Below are 20,106 nucleotides of genomic sequence, written 5' to 3'. Positions count from 1 at the left end.
TGATGAATCAACATAAAATATTTTAGATATCATAAGTACTTGTAATAAGAAAATTAAAATGATTGAAATAGATCATTATCAGTGTTTTTCTTTTACATAACAAACGAATTTTCCGTGTTTTATAATATTTATATCAATAATGAGTTAAAGACACTAGATATATGCAATCCAAATTTTAGATCTTCTAAGTACTTATAGTAAATAAACTAATACAATAATAAATTTTTTATCAGTGTTTTTTTTTTACATAACAAACGAATATTCAGTATTTTATAACATTCACGTCAGCTATGAGTCAGCAACATCCTAATCCATATTGAATATCTGTTTGTCACATAAAATATAGTTTATTTCAATAATTCTTTTACTACAATATTATACCCTCGAATACTATTATACCGATATTAAGGAAGTTTAAGATTTAGACTAGGAATATGAAAACCAATTTTATGTTATAATACACTTATAAAAAAAATATGTTAATATTTATTATTATTAGAGAAAAACCATATTATTCCAAAGAGCTAATTCAACAATTATTCATCAAATTAAGAAATTTAATAAATATATAGGAATAAAGCATAATCCTCCTAAAACAAGTTGTTCCTTTTGTAGTTAAATAAATAAATAATAATTATTAATTATTGTTAAAAAATGAATATTGTGATTTAAAAAGCCTAGGTTTGTCAACTCTAGGGACCATTTCCTGAACACTATATAAACCCCTCCCTTCACTCTTCTTTCTTCCTTCATCCACTCACTCTCTCAACTCCTCCTCCTCATCACCAATGTCCAAGCTCCATGACCAGTGGGTTTCCATGGCCATCGCCGACGACACCCTCGTCGCCCACCAGCTCCTCCTTCTCCGCAACCACCAACACTCCTCCGTCAATCCCTGGGCCTGCCGTCAGCGCCGCACCACCAGGTTCCCCGTCTCCGCCGCCCGCGCCAGCCCCACCACTCCCCTCACCTGGACCGCCGCCACCTCCCTCGACGGCTTCGAAGGCTCCACTCGCCACACCGCATCAATGCAATCCTCAGAACACAAGGTTCATCTCCTCTTTCTTCTCCTTCTCTTTTCTCTTTCCGTTATTTTTACGGTTATCGCCGTGTCTCTTGCTTCTCACTCTCTTCTCTACTTCTCTCAACAAATCAACTGCCATCGGATTTTTTCATATTTACAATTCTACCCCCACCTCTCAGATCCACGCCTCCTTTCTCCGCCGTAATTCCCTTCCTTCCCGTTTTTCCGTTGCCGCTTCGTCAAATGGCAAGGGCCTTTTTGTCCTTTCACCCTTTTCACGTTTTTTTTCCACTATTAAGTATTTTGCGTTATTAACAGAAACAGGAAATCGTAATTGATTTTATAGTATTAATTAAATTTGTTTTATTAAGAGGAATAAATAAACACAAATAGATGCACGTGTCTCACATGTTTGCTATGCAATCACACCATCACCGGCTTCTATGCTCCGGCGAGGGGCATTTTCGTAATTTCAGATCTTCCACAGCAGCTTTTTTTCCGGTAGCGTGTTCTATGTGGTTCATGCAGAAGCACAACGTAACCGATCCACTGTGATCTTCCTCACTGTACCTCTTCAATCATAAATGATGAAAGTGCAAAATCAAATCTACACCAAATTAAGTGCAATTAAATGTGTGCTTGGATTATTATTAAATCAATTGAGACTTTTACAATTGTACCTAAAAATTAAAAAAAAAGAGTAATTACTTACTGTTTTGGTTTTTAATATAAAACAAGAATCTATCTAAAAAAGAATTAAATTTAATTCACACACGAGCTGAATATGTTCGATGAGATAGTTTGAATTGAATGAATATTTAAAAATTAATCTATTTATTTAATCCATTGTAATGAATCCAACAACTGTCGAAAAAAACTAAAAGGTATTATTAATTTGATCATAGAATATTAAGTTTTTAAATTAATTAATTTGTATCACTTGTATAAAAATAAAATGTGATTATTTCTAGTTCATGTATATTTTATTTCTTGATTTAATAATTTAAAAAATAATATGTCTATAGATCAAATCATCACGTTCTGAGAGTTTGGTTTGCAGTGTGAAGAATGTTTAACTCTTTTATATTTTGCATTGCAGCCTGTGGATAATAAAAGTGCAACTTTCGCTGAAAAGAGTAAGAGTTCATCTTCAAAGAAGAAAAGGGTAAGCATAAACTTCGCTAATCATCACTGCAAGTAGTAATAAACGCATGGAAGTGAGTTATTATATTATATATACACACATGCATGTATAAATAATCTTTGGGATGAACAATGCAAATGATTTCATCATATTTTATGAGTAAAAGGTGAAACATTTCTCCTTGTTTGTGTATGATTTTATGAGGTTGTGTTGCATTGCATCTCCAAAATACATGCTTCATCTTATAGTTCCTTAAACTTGCACCTTTCTTCAGACTCTCTCTCATCTACGAAGGGTGGAACAAGAGAAGAAAGACGAAGTGAAGAATATTAGAGACGTAAGATCGTTTTGTATTGATGTTTACATGTATATGTGTGTAGAGAGAGAGACATTTTTCTTATTGTTTGTTTTATATTGAAATCATTTTAAGCAGGAGCTGGAAGCCACATATCTCAAATATGAGAGAAGAAAAGCAGAAGGCGAAAGGTTAAAGAAAACAAAGGCAACTTTCTTGTTCTTTACTCTTTTTAAGAGTTTTTTGTTGTTTTCATCAAACTTAATCTAACTCCATCTTTTACATTTCCAAGTTGGAAACCTCTCTTTACCAATACTTCAACTGTTACAGAAACAATCATGTGATAGAAAAATGAAGTTTTTGACAAGTTGGTATTGTGATTACAGAAGGAGTTGTGGTTGCGACGGTCCTTAGAAATGGGACAAAGTGTGGAGCAAAACATGGAGGCTAAATACAGTGCATCAAACATAGCCCCACAAGATCACATTGTTGAGAAGCAATCACCAGATTCTGAAGCAGCACCTGTGAGTGAAGCAGCAGCAGCAGCAACTGCTCCTTCCAACGAACGAAAGAGTGGTGGGCAGCAACCTCGAATATTCTTACCGGATCTGAATGAAGCTCCGGTGGAGTTTTTCACGGAGTTTATTGGGTTTAACCAATAGAAACTATTCCTGAAATTTATACTGTTGTTCAAACATTCTTGGGGCCTCTTCCTTTTCGACCTTCATAACATACATATTTACTGAGAAGTAGCAGTTACTTGTATACAGATAAGATAGTTCAAGGAATTTGGTTCTTGTACCAAGTTTGTTTGCGTTTGATGTGATTTTTATGATTTATTGGTGATTTCAACTTCATATTGCATTCAATGTACATCTTTCTTGCTCATCAATGAACATTTTAAAAGTATAAAAAGGATTTGAGTATTTCAATCACTAATCCTAAACTTTCATGAGCTAAGCTAATGTTTTGCTTTCATTAGAATTAGTTTTTTCTTCTACTCTCTTTTTTTTTTCTCAAAGAAAAAATGGTTGCAAGTTCTTACAATTTTTTCAAACTATAATATTAAGTACTCTTCCTTTAATATGATTTATTTCATATTCAAACCTTAATTCTATTATAATGTTAATGGTTTTGGGTTAATTCTATGTATTTTGTCTCGTTTTTCTCAAAGAAAAAAAAGGATTAAAATAGTAGGGATATCGATATTATTATATTTTCCGAAGATTTTTGTTTCATAAGCATTCATTTGGTATCTATCATCTCTATTTCTCTTGTTTTATAATAATCATTTATCGCTTCATGACTTCATCTTGTTGAATTTCTATCTAGACATCTATATTTTTTTCCTTTTAGAAGGCAAAACAAATTTAAGATTGGTTTTATTAATCCAAGTGTAGTAATTTAAGATTTTATTCTTTTTGCGTAACAAAAGGGATCATTTCTACGAATTATTGAAGCAGTAAAGGTAAAAGTGGGAAGAACCAACTTTTTGTGAAGACCCAAGTTGAGTTTGTCTCATTTTAGCATCATCAGATGTAAAATCAGTTCTTCTCCAGATCTGGCAGCTTCTAATCTCCCAATTTGAGTTCAATAGCTGAAATTTCTTGCAATAGATAAATGAAAAAATGGTAACACACTTAGACTCAATATTATGATTCTATTTTTATCAACAAATAAAAATAGAATATAAAGAAAGAGACTTCATGAATGTCTCGACTCGTATAAAAAATCAAAATCAAAGAACTTTTACTTAACAAAATTTTTCATGAAAAACCTTGAAAAATTGAGAAATAACCAACATTGAAAAAAAAAAAATAAAGTACAAGTTGAAAAACATACATGCACAAACTAAGATAAACTTAACAGAAATAAGCTATTATGATCATTTCTCCATAGCTTAGGCAAAAACTCAATCTCTATTTAATCTACTAGTGATATGTTTTGTTCTTTTTGTGATTTGTGTGATGAAAGAACTGCTAAATATAAATGGTGAATGATATTTAAATTTTTATTTATTTATGACTCATTTTAAAAGTATAAGAGACGACTAAACTTATATACATAATTGTTTCTAGGAAACACATCATAAAGCATCGAGACATGTCAAAGGATTGAATCACTACTCAATAAAAGAAAAACAAAGTTTTTGCATTTTTGTTAACAATCAAATCCAAGATATGAAGTTAGGTAATCAAAATGGAATTTGACTATTTTCTAAAAGTGATGTTATGACCACAATGTTATGAAAGTGTGAAAATTGAAACTAATGCAAAATAATTATTGGATAATATTTGCTTGTTTTAAGATGTTTTGTTTGAGATTGATTTGAATTTCTTTCTTACTTCCTTTTCTTTTCCTCCTTTCCTTCAATAATGAATCATGATGTTTTTCTATTTGGAAAAGGAACCAAAGTTATGTGGAAAGTTTGGTTTTTCTATGAGTGGCTTTCTAATTGGAATTTGGAAGCATGTCCTTATGAGAGTGTTTTTAAGAGATATTTTCTTGTTGATTTTTCATGAATTTCATTTCACCAAAATACATTGATGAGTTGTTCCTGACTAAAACCATCGAAAATAATGTATTTACAGTAATCGTTGTTTTCATCAAGATGCATGTGAAGATAAATAAATGTTACTATTAAATGATTTTGTGTGGACTTATTTTCGTAGTGTATGAATTGGCTGATTATGATTATTTTACCTTTTTTTCCCGAAATTTTTTGTGAAATCTAATTGTATCTATTGATTGAGGGTTTATGCAAGCACTCATAGTATTAATTCTTTTTTAAAGGGAAAATATATGTTTCTTTCATCACTCTCATGCATGTGGTTGGATCTTGGCTTCATTTTTTTTTTGGGAATTGTAATTTGGTGTAGTTTGTTAGCAAAGGGATGACCAATATATGTGTGTATTTTAATGGAAAAATGAAAAAAAAAGGTAAAAAGAATGTGACTTTAATTATTTAATTAAACTTTCACATTCTTATTCAGCAAATGAGACCTAAAAGGAATTTTTTTTTGTAATAAAGTTATTTCTTAAATTTCACTCAGTGTTAATCTTATCATATATGTGTGTCCACTTCATTTGTTTCCATTAAATAAAATTTATGTTTTTTAGATAAAATTATATGTTGATCTAATTATAATTATTATTTATTTTTAGATATACTGTTAGAGTAAAATTACAACAATCTTATCACTTTTACTTAGTGTTTACTTTAATAAGTAAATAACATGAAGAAGTTACATCTACTAAATGTTGTATAAAATGAGTAAATAATATAAAATGCAATTGCTTTGTCTAATAGATACACTTTACATATTTTTCACTTTGTTTGATATGTGTTTTTGATGCTCAGATGATAAGCGTGAACATATTTTAAGCTAACGTAAACATAAAAAATATTCTCGAAGTTTAATTATATTACAAGGAATATCTTCACCATTTGTCATTAGTTTATATGCGTCAAAATAAAATCTACATCAAATATTTTTTTAAGTATTGAGATTAATTAAGTTACAATGTTCGCCAATTATCTTGACATAAACATATATCAACTCTGATCCAAATCATCTGTCCAGTATAGTGTCCACTTTTACAATATATGGGTCCAAAAAACTATGTAACTTAGGGAGATAATGTGAATTATCAAGGATGTTCTTTGAAAGAAGAGAAATTAACGTTGCATGAAACACATATAATGTTTCTCATCCATCAAGCTTATCAAATAAATAAAAAATATTCAAATGAGTTCAAAACTATTTAACAAAGTGATTACAATAACTACATTCTTCAATTGCCTATATAAAGACATGTTTCAAAGAGAAGAACAAGAACCTACGTCATTATTTGCAAGTGCTAAAATGCTACAAAATTTTCTTTGTGCCCAAAATCTTTAGAATAGCACTGTTTTTATTCATTAGCTAACTAAGAGTTAGTGTTTACTCCTGTAATCGTCGAAAGACACAATATCTCTCTAGTAAGCAAAATATGTTATATGTTAATCACATTATTACACAATCATTTGTAGTTGTATTTCAAACAATACTAATTTTTAGTCAACAATGATTGAGTTTCAAAATATACTCAGTTTTAATAGGAAGGGTTGACCAATAATTCCACATAAAATAGTATAAAAGTATTCAGTAACATTTTATTTAATTTATTTCATTATTATTTTGTCTATATTAATAAAAGTATGAGAGCATTTTCAAAAGAATTTTTGAAAACTGATTCAGAGATTGATTGTATGTTATACAAACTATTGTTTGAGTACCAAGTATCATAGGATAGTTTACTAAAAGGTTTTAAAAGAATTTTAAAAATACAATTCAATTCTTTAGTCATTTTTTTTCACACAAATAAATTTTTATTCAATTTTTAGTGATTTTATTTATTTTTTAGCTTGAACAAGTGATTTTATTTAAACTAATTTATGTAATTGATATTAATTAAATTTAATTTTCATTTTTTTATAATTTGTTTTATCTTTGTAATATTGAAAATATGTAATAATTAGTAAAAAGAAATTTAAGGTAATAGTAAAACATATTAAAATATAAGAGATAACACTGAAAAAAATCAAATAAGTTATAAATTTTTTAAAATAATTTGGAATTTATAAATTAAAATTTCCTAAAATAAACTAAATAAAAAAAATAAAAAGAGTCTTTTATACATTTTTCGTGATCTCATAAAGGAAGCTCTCTATTACTTACTATACCCATCTAGTTTCTAAGTTCAGTCCTCTTTTATTTTTGAGTGTAAGCCTATAAGAAAGGCCCAAACATTTTCTTATGCTATATATTGCATCCTTTATAAAATACTATTCTCATTCCTCAACATAAACACACTCACATAAATAAAACATAATTAGTACTTGTTAATTAATTTCACACACTTATTTATTACACAAAACCCAAATCATTATAATTTTTAACCATATTTTATATGATAATAGTTAATAAAAATTATTTTAAATTTATGCATTTTTAAATAAGTTAACCCATGGTAAAATTTGACTAACCACATACTCTTTTTTTAGCTAAAATTATAATTAATATATACAGTAATTTTACATATTTATAAAATTAGTATCGACTAAAATAATTCATATTTGTTTCTTTTTTATGATAAAAAATATTAAGTTTTTTTATATAGATAAGCATTGATTTAATTAAATGCTGAAGGTAAAGAGCAATGTTTGTACTTAATTTGAAGTGTTGCAATCTATCAATCAAAAGTGATATAGATATCAAAACCTCGTGTTACTCAACCTGTTATGTTTGGTCTATATCATGCACCAATCTTTTTTTTTTTCCATGGTTTTGTGTTGTTCAGGTAAGTTGCGTGCTTTAATTTTTTTCCTAATTTAGAATTAATAGGTTTATCAAAGTTTCAAATACCTTAACCCATTACATAAATCTAAGTTCACCTAACAAATAATAGATTCATTTTCAAATTTTCAAATAAATTAGGACCATACAAAATCAAGTACTAAAAAATATTCATATTTAAGTTTTAATATTTATACTTCTTTTTCTTTCTTCTAATAACTCACGCACATATTGAATAACACTTTAATGATCAAATACATTATTTGCTTGGATAAGAATTATGATTAAAAAGATTTGTTCTAGTTGTAGATACACCCATTAGGTTCCTCATCATGATATCTAGGTTCAAAATCATTTTTCAACAACATAAATAAATAATGTAAAAGTTATAAACCCAATACAAACACTAAGCATAATTCTAGTTCGATCCTACTCTAATTAAAAAAGTTTATCAAATCAAGAAATAAATAAACAACTCAAGGATCAAAACACCAATTTAATAAATAAATATAAACATTCACGACTTTAAATGTAATCTGAGACTATTCTAGTTGGAAAAAACAAATTAGAATGATATATATCTAACAATTTTTTCCCTTCATTAACAAAAATAGTTCCCTACTCCATTTCTCTTCAATCTATTCCTCTTCAATGCATAGTAAAAGAAAGTTTTTTCATATACATTTATTTGACTTAATAATAAGAATATTGAGTTATAATATTAATTAATGTGTTCTTGAATGTAATATAAGTAGGTAAAAAATTGAATATCAATGAGAACCAAGCAGGATTTTATAGATTTAGATTAAATAATATTAATCAAGAAAAAAAAAACCAATATAAATGATTTGAATATATTTGAATTGTTCGAAATTGATCTCATAATTATCACTCCCGATTTGTACATATTTTAGTTCTTGGCAAAAGCATCTTTAATATTTTCTAAACTGATGAACTTAAAAAATCACTTTTTTTTTTTTTCTTTTGTTAGGTATGTTAAAGATACCAATTTGTTATATATTTGATCGAAAAGAAGCAACTGGGTTACGTACTGTGACCATATTTTTTGAATCTGTTCTTGGATCTGACCTGAAGAAGTTTCTCTCCCACTGCAACTGCCACTGCCAAATCGCAAGTCCAGGAATAGAACTCTCACTTGTACTCTTCTTTTTGCGACAAAATCACAGTGCCACCTCTTTAGATCTCTATCACTTCACATCTACACTATACCCTACAATTATTACAACTTCATTATATAATATATTATAACAAACACCTTCACTTCCAACCACCATCTTCATCATCCAAAAACACTGCTAATTAACAACAATCTTTGTTACCCTTTTCTTCTGCAGGATTATCAATGAGTTACATGCAGAATAAGAAAAACAAAACTGAAGTAAATCTTGAAGACAACCTAAGACCAAACTAAACCCTAAACAATGATTAGTAACAAAGATTGCGTGTTATAGTAAAGTCAATTTAGATTCTGTTCCAACATTCATTCCTTAAAGAAACAAAGCTCTTCCCATTCAACTGCATAATCATCCACATTTAGCTAACATTGCTTGCAGAGTTTCATCACAGCTGCACAAAACAAAAAGAAACGAAAGAAGAACCACCAGAACCAGATACAGAATTTGTACACAACAAACATTTTCAACTATTTATAACCTAAATAACTATTCTGGTGTTCGCAACGCCAAACTTAACACCCAGCTTCAAATCCACCTCAACCTTTTTGTTCTCGCCACCATAATCATTTCCTCGAGTCTGAGGCACGCCACTGAACAACTGCTCCACGGAGGAGCACTTCCTCGCGTTGTTGCGCGCCGCTTTCGGCTTCACGGCACCACCTTCCGACGACGGAGAGAGCGGCAGCACAGAGGGTATCTTGAAGTTGGTCCTCGCCTTCGCGCCTCTGAGCCGCCTCGCCGCCGCGTCGTACGCACGCGCCGCTTCCTCCGCCGTGTCGAAGGTCCCCAGCCAGTGGCGGCACCGCCCGATCCGGTCGCGTATCTCCGCCGACCACCTCCCCCACGGTCTCTTCCTCACTCCTCGGTAACTCTTGCTCGCCGACACGCCCGCCGTTTTCTTGGGCGTGTCGGGAACATGCAACGACGACGTGGTTCCGAAGAGCACGTGCTCTCCAACAACCGCGGCTATCCCTTCGAGCGCCGTTTCGTAGCGTAGCTTCTGCGACGAGTCGAGCGCCTGAGACGGCGCCGTTTCGGATTTGGCAAGGAAATAGTTGGCGGTGGTGGTGGTGAGCGCGTGCAAGTAGATTTCGTGGTTCATGGTCATAACTATGTAGGTAGACTTTATGGATCAAAGGTAGTCGTGGCCCCTACAGTGGTGAAGGAGATATTTATATTGTGTTGAGGAAAATTTGTTTGAAAATAATTAAAATATTAGCATTATTTATTTAAGAAAATAAAAAAATAAAAAAAGAAAGTGTAGATGTGTGTGTAGATATTGGTGTGAAATCTGAAAAGACTGTAATCCCTCGTATCTACATGTTTGTCTTTCCTAGGCTGTCTGTAGGCTGTACTATAGCCACACACACCCTTTCAGAAGCTCTCTTAACACAACACACCTAATGTAGCACGGGCCCCTTCATCCCTTTACAATTTTTCTGATGAATATTAAGTTCAAAATCCTATATCAATGTTATAATAAGAGAAAAAAATAATTTTTTAAAATAAAATTATCTGTTGTTCTAAACTCAAGATATTCAAATTAAGAGATAATATAGTCACTGTCCATATTTTGGAGGTTAATATTTCATACTTGTTAGATCAATCATCACATTTGATGTATTATTTATTTTAAATTTTAAAGGTTATTGACCTGGTTTTGTCTTTAAAAGACTTAATATATAGTATTATTAAGGTCAATCATTGCATTTGAAGTATTGTCCATTTTGAAAGTTAGTGTCTCAGTTTTTTCTTTAAAAAGCTCAATATATTTCTAAGGTCAATCATCGCATTTGAACTATTATTATTTTTTAGATTAATACTCTGGTTTGTCTTTAAAAGACTTGATAGATAATATTGTTATGGTTAATCACCACATTTAAAAGTTGGTGTTTTAATTTTATTTTTAAATAACATTTCAATATATTAAAGAGATAAAAAATATATAAACTACTCTTGATCTCAAAACTCTTAAATAATTATATTAAAAATACTACTTTTATTATCAACAATAAGAATTGCAGGAATTTTTTTCAACCTTTATATTATATGTATTATGTATAAGGATAACACCTTAACATTCATTATATGAGGTTAATTAGTTTAGGTTAATAGGTTTGTTGGTGAGAAACGCACGATATATTCTATAAGAAACAAAAAAGAGAGATGAAAACACATGGTTGAAGAAGATCTGGTAGTAAAAGAAAGCTACAAGAAAGAGAAGAAGTACATTGGGAGAAAGCAAGGGATAATCTGAATATCTGATCCCATGGAAGAGAAGAGCGTCACTGTGTCGTCAAGGAAAAGATTGTTTGACTGCAAATTTGCAAAACATGATTGACTGTACAAATCCTTTCTTTTTCATCAGACACACGCAAATAACCACAGGGGAAACCATAATCACCTCAACAACAACAACTTCAAACTTTCCATAATTCTTAATTAATTCAAACTTTGTCATAATTATTCTTCTTCTGGTACGGTTTTCATCTCGCAGCAACACACGCTATTTGTGTTATGCACGAAAGTAAATGAATAAAGAATTGCAAATAGTATAATAACTTTACCCAAAAATATTCATAAACAGCAAGCACGATGCAAGAAGATGATGATTATGATCCGTGCATGATGTCATGAACGATGTCTTTCAAAGGTCAAGAAGCAATTATGCATAGGTGATGGAATGGATGGGGAGAACCAGATGAACAATTAATGCACTCACATTTCAGATTTCATTTCACCTTCAGATTACCCTTCATCATGCCCTTTCTTTCCTGTGTTCGCAAAATGTTTTACTACATGCTTTTATATCTTGTTTCTATTTTTTTTTTACTTCCCCAATTATTATGTAATATATTCGTATGTTAGATGCATGCATAATACTACCTAATTAGTGGTATGTATTAAGTTATTTCATATTGATCAGAGAATGTTACAAATATATGTAGAGATAATCTTTATCCAATAAGGTAGATTTATAAGATAAATTATTTTTTAATATGGGATGAGAATCTATTTTATCAAGATTTAATGGACTTATAGTACTATTTGTTATATTGACTAATATTGGATAATCTACAAATATTTAGAATTATGCATGAGATGTATATATCTTTATGTGCATTATTCATAGATAAAATTAATTCGAAATATATAAATGAATATTGTGTGAGTACCAGTGATTACAGATTGGATTTCTCAAAATTCAGTTTAGATAGTCAATCCAAATCTAACAAAATGGATTGGATCGAAAATTCATATCCATTTCAATTGGATTAAATTGAATTTTTTTTTCAATTCAATTTATATTAGATTAAATTTAGGTTAAATTCACTTAGTCAATTGGATTAAATTTGATGTGGGATTGACCTATAAATGAATATTGTGTGAGTACCAGTGATCACGGATTGGATTTCTCAAAATCCAGTTTAGATAGTCAATCCAAATCTAACAAAATGGATTTGATCGAAAATTCATATCCATTTTAATTTATGGATTGGATCGAAAATTCATATTCATTTTAATTGAATCAAATTGATTTTTTATTTTTTTCAATTTAATTTATATTAGACTAAATTTAGGTTAAATTCACTTAGTCAATTGGATTAAATTTGATGTGGGATTGACCTAAATAACCTGACTTAAGATCAACCCAACTCAGTCTCACATGGTTTTGAAGCAATGTATCGACTGAGCACAAAGCACAACTTGACCTCTTGACTTGGCTTAATCCGTCTCAATCCCACCTGAGTCCAGGCCAACTCTAATGTGATTCAACACCCAACTCGACTCTACTTAACCTAGTTATAGGTTGAACTGACTCAAACTAAGCTTGATGGACTTTACTCAACATGAGTTTGGTCCAATTGACTCAACTTAGGATTGGATCAACTTGACTAACCTAGGCATGATTGATTTGTCTTAACTTGGACTCAAACTGACTTTGTTTCGATCTTGGCCCAATTGACTTAGCTCGATGTGATTACGTTGGGCTAACTCAGCTCAACATAGCTTGAGCTAAGCCCAACCTAACTCGATCTAAGTTAAACCGACTCTGTGTGACCTAGGACTGAGTTGACTCTATTCAACTTGGGTTTAGATCGACTCAACTCGACCTAGACTTGGACGAACTCAACTTAACTTGAATTTGGGCCTACCCAACTTGATATAGGTTGGATCCATTTAGCTCGACCTAGTTCAGGGTTGACTAAACTTGACCAAGACATAAGCCGCCTTGGTTTAACCTAAGTTTGAAATGCACTTGAACATGAGTTAACTTTTACTCGGTTCAATATGAATTTAGTAAACTTGCTTGATTTACTAAAACCTTGTTAACTAATTAGATACCAATTTAAAAATTATTTATCAATAATATAAATTAATTTAAATAATAATATTTATTTTAGTCTTTAAGATAATATTTAATTTAATCAATATAATAAATAATTTTTTTCTAAAAAAATATTTAATAATTTTTTGATAGTGAATAATTATATTAATATTTATTTTAATAAATTTTATATAATCTAATATTTACGAACTAGTACGTCATCTCCTATTCGAGGAGAAGATAATTACAATAAATTAAGATTTTTTTTAATTATTAAAACTTTTAATATAATTCGTGTATATAATAAATTACAAAATCATCAAGAGTTAATCATTGAAGTATACCTCCTACTTTTTAAAACGATCATTGTAATATTCAAGAAGCAAAATGTGTTTTCGGGTTTTACATTTTTAATAAATTGAGATTAATATTTTATATTTTATATTTTATATTGATACCTTTTTTATTAAACTTTAAAAAAATAGTTTTCAACTATAAAAATATGATAAATCCTAAACTAAATAGGATTATGTATCTTTCTAATCCCGTTCGTAGTCAACGGTGTAATCAAATTAAGAGAAACTCAAAAGAAAACAAACAGCTACATTTAGAAAGTGGTTTTCATTTTTCATTTTTATTTTTTTTCTCTGAATTTATTAATATAAGGATTACACTCTGATTTAATTAGAGTTTTTGTTTTTGCATAAATGCCCTCGTCAAGTTCACGTGGGGTAACTTGAAAACTGAGCTTAAAAATGGATGCAGAAATGCATGCAAAGGGACGAAGTATGGGTTGGTGAATAGTGATTCTTTTCAACAGTATAATGTTTGGGTTGGATCTATGCAATCTACAAAGTTATGAGACCAAAAATATATTAAAGTTAATAAAATATTAAAAATAATGAAATACAAAGAAAAGAGTAAGGTAGTGTTTTTATTTTATTACATCATCTTTTCTTTTCTGTTCCTTTCAATCTTTCAACTCATTACAAAAATATGCAGACATCTCACCTCTTTTTCATTCTTACTTCCCTCCAAAACTAAACCCAATTGGGGATGGAAGACATATAACTCGTTTTGCAATTTCACCATAAAAAATATAAAGATTAATTATGAGAATTTGGATCAAATTGTATTTATAGTAAATATAAATAAATATAAATATGTCATATTACGAAGTGGACTTTAAGCCTAACTCAACCCCATAAAACCGGCTCAATCGGGTAAGGTCTGCACCCACTTATATATTATGAAAGACTCCAATCTCTAGTCAATGTGTGATCTCCAACATGTCATCTTGAGTTTTTGTCCTATGATCGAATGGTGAAGGTGTGACATAACCTTATGATATCGATGATTCAATACTTAACCCATAATCAATATTTTTTATCATTTAAAAGATCGAGATTAATACTTCAGTTCACGTTAAGAAAATCATGAAATAAAAATTAATTTGAGAGATAAAAAATAATTAGTTGGTATAGTGATTAAATTAAAGACTATTTTAGAAACTATTTTTAAAAAAAAATTAATTTATATTATTATTAAAAAATTTATAAATTAGTATCTAATTAGTTATCAAAGTTTTTAACTACCAAATTATATAAATTCTAAATTTGGTAGCAAAAACCTTGGTAGCTAAGTAAATACCAATTTAGAAATCATTTCACAATAATAGAAACTAATTTAGAAACCAAAAGTTTTTAATTTCTAAAATGATGTCTAATTTAGTTATTAAAACAATTAATTATTATTTTTATCTGTAATTGATTTAAAGTTTAGGGTTTAGAATTCAAGATTTCGGGTTTCGGATTTTGTATAATAAATAAATGTATAATCGAAGGAAGTTAAAATAGTTGGAGTAAACATTCTCTGTGAAAAAGAAAGAATGTCTGTGAATGGAGCATAAGCAGAGAATTGGAGAAAGTGAAGTTGGGTTTTCAAGAGAGTAAAGAACAAGAGGAGGAAGCACGCCATGTTTTTTGTGTTCTGCACTGTGCTCATTCTTTGGACCAAGAGATTTGCATTGCACTTGCATGAACTCACCAGTAACCATGCCTTCGGATTTTGCAAAAGAAAGAGAGAGAAACTCTCTTACACAATCCCAAGAACAAAGAGACAAACAAAGTGTGTTTCAATGATATCTTTATCATTTTGGTACTTCAGTGCTATGCAATTTGGTGTAAGCTTCTATCTCTTTCTTCCAACTTTCATGGCTTTGTGTCATTTGCCAGCCTTTGCCTAAATAATGCAACCTTTTTGTGTCTTACATCTTTCTGGTCAGTTTTCACTCCCACTTTTGAATATTCTTCCACATCCACATCTCCTTTTCATCAAAGTGCCATTCACAACCACTTCCAAAACCCAAACATCATTGCTACTCTTCAACACAAAGTTCTCACTTCTCTTTTCTCTTTTTTTCATGCCATTTTCTTTTAATTTTATCTCAATATAAACTTGTCATTCCCTTATTAAATAATTCTGTTGTTGTTAATAAAATCGGTGGTCCGATAACGGTTCGATAGCGGATGATACAATAGACCCAACAAATTCTCGTTAGAATATACTTTAAATAACTGTTATACCATTTTAAGAAATGAACTTTAAACCTAACTTAACTTCATAAAATCGACTTATAAGATGAGACTTACACTCACTTATAAAGAATAAAATATTTCAATCTCGAGTTGATGTGAGATCTTCATGTATCATATTGCAACTCATGACCGAAATAAATTTTGTTGAAATAGAATAATTTTAAAATTTTATTAGTTAAATTGTATTTGTAAATTTGTGTTTAGGATTGTGTCTTTCAATTTTTAATTATAAATAATGTTGAATTGTGAAATTAATATTTTCTTTTGTTTATTTATTTATGGCATTCTCATCTTTTAACAACCATTGCATTAGTTTCTTTATCATATAAAATAATTTTTTCTTCCTTGATTATCAGGAGTGTTTAACGGTTTATATAAATAGAATCAAATAAAAATCTAAACTAGTTAAATTATTTCAAATTTTTAACCTAATCAGATTTAATATAAACCAAACCAATTATTAAACCTATGAATGTTGGTTTGAATATTTAATTTATTACCCGCGAATTTGATAAATTCAAACCAAATTAATTATGTTTTTCATTATTGGTTTTGCGTTTTTCTAAATTATGTCATTATTTAGGTAGTATAAGTCAGTTAGAATAATAATAAAAGTTAACATTTAATAATGTTTTTTTCCACGTATATGCTATCTACTCTCAGTGTTGAATAACTTTTTAAATTAAATAATTATGTAATTTAAAATAATATATAAAGTGTGTATTATTGGTAGGGCCCATACTGAAAAACTGCTACTCTAATGAAAATACCCAAACCAACAAAATACTCTAACCAAACCCAATACTAAGCCCAAGCCCAAGCCCAAACTCAACCTATTGTGTGGTTGCTATTTTAGTTATTTTTATGTGACTGAGTGCGACCATGCACGTGGTTTGATGGTCCTAAAATCGGATTCAGTAGTTTAGAGAATTTTTCATTACATAAATATGTTTTGTTTGGATAAATAATTTTAATTATTGAATTTTAATTTCCTGATTTGCATAGAGTATTTCAATTATTGCCACATGCAAAAATTTTAAATTATTTAAATCAAGTAATTTTAATTAATGTAACTCGAAATTTTTTTAAACAAGATTTTGAAAAGAAGAACATTTATTTTTATAATAAAAAATAATCACTACATATATTTACAAAATATAATATAATAATACATGTCGATCAATTTTTTTTAGTTCACATCATACAAAAAATAATCTCTTTAACATTGATTTATAAATTTCTAATTGACGTCGACCGAAAAATAATAATGATAGCAAAAATATCCTAACAATCTAAATAAAAAATAATTATATTAACATCAATAAATTTGTAGCTTTTCTTATATATTATATATTCTTACTAAATATGAGACTTTTAATCAAAACTTAATTATATATCATTACATAAAAAGATACACCATTTAGTAACTCCTTTATATTATTTTTTAATTGAACAATTCTATCTTTATAAACAAAAAAATATTTATTTAATAAAAGAAATGGTGTAATATTTATTTTAATTTTTTTTTTGAAAATAACGACTACATAATTTTTCTAATACTATTTTAATATATATATATATATATAATTAGATTATATTTTCTATTTTTAATTAATTATTTATAAAATAATAAAATGATAGATTATAAAAAAATTTGAATTTTACATATAATTAAGACTAAGTGTTGATGAAAACTGCTAACAGTGTCTATTGTTATTAAGTTTTTACCACTCTTTATTCACTTCCTTCATGTGCCTTTTCCAAGCCTCACAACAAATTCTTTATTCAACTATAGCCCCAGAGGTGAAAAGTCGAAAGAGTCTAAGGTTAAAAATTAAAAAAATATAAATAAATAATAGATAAAAATAACACTATATCAAACTCTAATAAATATACTTAAAATACTAAAAATATATTTAGTAATTATAAGGTGTAAGAAATAAAAGTTCAACTAAGTCAAAGTCTAATCATAAATAAGTGATCGGTTTAACAGGTAAGCAAAATGTTTTTATCTGATAATTGAATAAACTGATCTTGACTTTATCATCGAACTGATACACGTATTCACCACCTACGACATTTTTTTTTATCAGCAAAGAATTAATAAATTAAAAAAGGAACACTTTAAGGGTGTTCCAACCCGTATACATAAAACCAGTCACCGGAGAGCATATACATTTGTTTTTAAGGAGAGCATATACATTTGTTTTTAAGACATGTAAGTATTGGTAATTAAATCTTGTGCGATTACCTTCATTCAGTTTCTACAACCTTTTGTATTCTCTTATTTCCTTCGATTATTTCCTAACATTAAGAATAAAACCCCTTTGGAAGCTCTACAATGGCAATTGCTGATACAAATCTGAGGGAGCTAATGGAAATTAAACTGGTTGGTGAATACTTATTTTGATACCTAAAGTACTGTCATTGAATTTACAGTTACAGTTACACGACAAAAACGATTTCTTGTTCGAAAAAACATCTAAGAGTAAAGAATTAAGCGAATAAAGAATAAGGAATTTACGTGAATCGATGCTTGGATTTATACCATGTTCCGTTGAAGACACATGCGAATGTGAAAAGGACAGGACAAACCTCCTCCAGCGTAACAAGATGACAAAACTTTGATGCTTTAATAACTTTTTCATTGGACAGGTGTGAATTGAAATGCTCTTCGGGAACAGTGAGTGCGGACTCCAAAAACTTCGAAATTTTCTTTTCATGATCCAAGATTGTGGTTGTGTTCACATCGATCCCAGTTTCAAAGGAAGCAGAAAATCTATTGGACCCTCATACATGCACGGCTAAACCTTGTCAAGTTGCAGCACTAAAATGACAGCTTGTGTTGTTCATTCTTGTGGGGTGATGGTTTCACAAAACATGCACTGCACAACCGAGAACAAGACCAACAACAATGCCTTTTTCGTTTTCACCATCAATGTCTTCTTTTTTTTCTCCTGGTACGATGCAGATTGCAGAGGAATCATCTCTTATTGAAAATAGTTACAACAAAAGTTGGTCTGATTTACACACTATTGTTGTGGATACTGTTTCAGATTTAACCTAAACATAAAGTTAACAATAACATTCAATCATTTTTTGTTGGAAATATTAGTTACCACACATTTCTCAGTTGTATTTATAGTTTATTTTTTCATTCTATATCACTGTTTGTTCATCTGTGCAAAAAACAAAACTAAGAAGTAACTTTATCATAGTTCATTATTGTTCCCATAGCAGGTGTAATTGATTGCACCTTGATTACTTTGTTTGTGTCCAGAAATTCGGCCCCTTGCCAGTGTTCTTTTATGCTTTATGTTCAGACTTTAATTGTATTGTTCGAGCAAAAGTTACTTTATGATGAATTATTTTGTGAACTTTGACTGCAGAACAACAACATTTACCTTCCAACACCTTCTGCAGTTGAATATGGAAATAAGAGCCAAATAAAAAACCAAAAAAATACTCCAGTTTCATCTATGCATCCATGTTTAAAGTGTAAAAAAAAGAAAAAAGAGAAATTGAAAAATAATAAGAGATAGAAAAAAAATGGAAAAGTTATATGTCAGACAAAAATGTAGAGATATTTTACATGTGAATCATATACTTATCCGTAACTATATCTATATATATTGAGAAAACATAAAGGGATAAAGGTAAAAGGTGTCTACACATTAATTACAAGAAAAGAAGTGGTGTATAGTATGAATTGTCTTGCAGGAATGGCATAATGAATGTACGAGGTGTGTTAAGGAATATCAGATTTTCAAAGCAGTGTTTACAGAAAACACGCAGTATATATATACATATTATTCTTTCTGTGTTATCAGGTTCCATGGTGTCATTCATTATTTCTATCATGAAAATATAACCAACAAAGCGATGTGATAAGAGAAAATAAGGGTTTCACAAGATTGGCAAATTCTTAAAGAAAATTACTCAAACTTGCAGAAATTATGTATCTACTAATTAACTTGTTGTAATAATTGTATCAGAGAGTTCCCATTGTTAGAAGTGAGAGAGATGAAGAAGAAGTGGCGTATGTATGCTGCAAAAGAGGATGGCAGGTAACATCACTGTCCCACCACGTGGTCTTGGCTCGTGATGATTTCCAAATGATAGGCACAATGCGTGAAATCTAACGGTGGAAAAAAAAGTTGCATGTTCAACGAGTCTTTGTT

The 20,106-nt window shown here is 29.6% G+C and overlaps 2 protein-coding genes across 2 annotated transcripts; one reads left to right on the top strand and one right to left on the bottom strand.

Annotated features, from left to right (window-relative positions):
* Positions 1-771: 771 nt before the first annotated feature.
* Positions 772-3,184, top strand: LOC137818086 (uncharacterized). Its single transcript, XM_068621306.2, has 5 exons — positions 772-1,049; positions 2,124-2,189; positions 2,443-2,505; positions 2,602-2,670; positions 2,850-3,184. The coding sequence occupies exons 1-5, from the start codon at positions 789-791 to the stop codon at positions 3,123-3,125; spliced, it is 735 nt and encodes a 244-aa protein (XP_068477407.2). The 5' UTR covers positions 772-788; the 3' UTR covers positions 3,126-3,184.
* A 6,101-nt stretch (positions 3,185-9,285) lies between these two features.
* LOC137818669 (ethylene-responsive transcription factor ERF084) lies at positions 9,286-10,132 on the bottom strand. The gene has a single exon (XM_068622225.2). It carries the CDS (start codon positions 10,104-10,106, stop codon positions 9,477-9,479), a length of 630 nt encoding a protein of 209 aa, XP_068478326.1. The 5' UTR covers positions 10,107-10,132; the 3' UTR covers positions 9,286-9,476.
* Positions 10,133-20,106: the final 9,974 nt, after the last annotated feature.

Source organism: Phaseolus vulgaris, chromosome 10 (genome assembly GCF_051622355.1).
Source record: "Phaseolus vulgaris cultivar YP4 chromosome 10, ASM5162235v1, whole genome shotgun sequence".
NCBI classification, from domain to species: Eukaryota; Viridiplantae; Streptophyta; class Magnoliopsida; order Fabales; family Fabaceae; genus Phaseolus; species Phaseolus vulgaris.
This window is presented reverse-complemented; position numbering and strand designations above follow the sequence as displayed.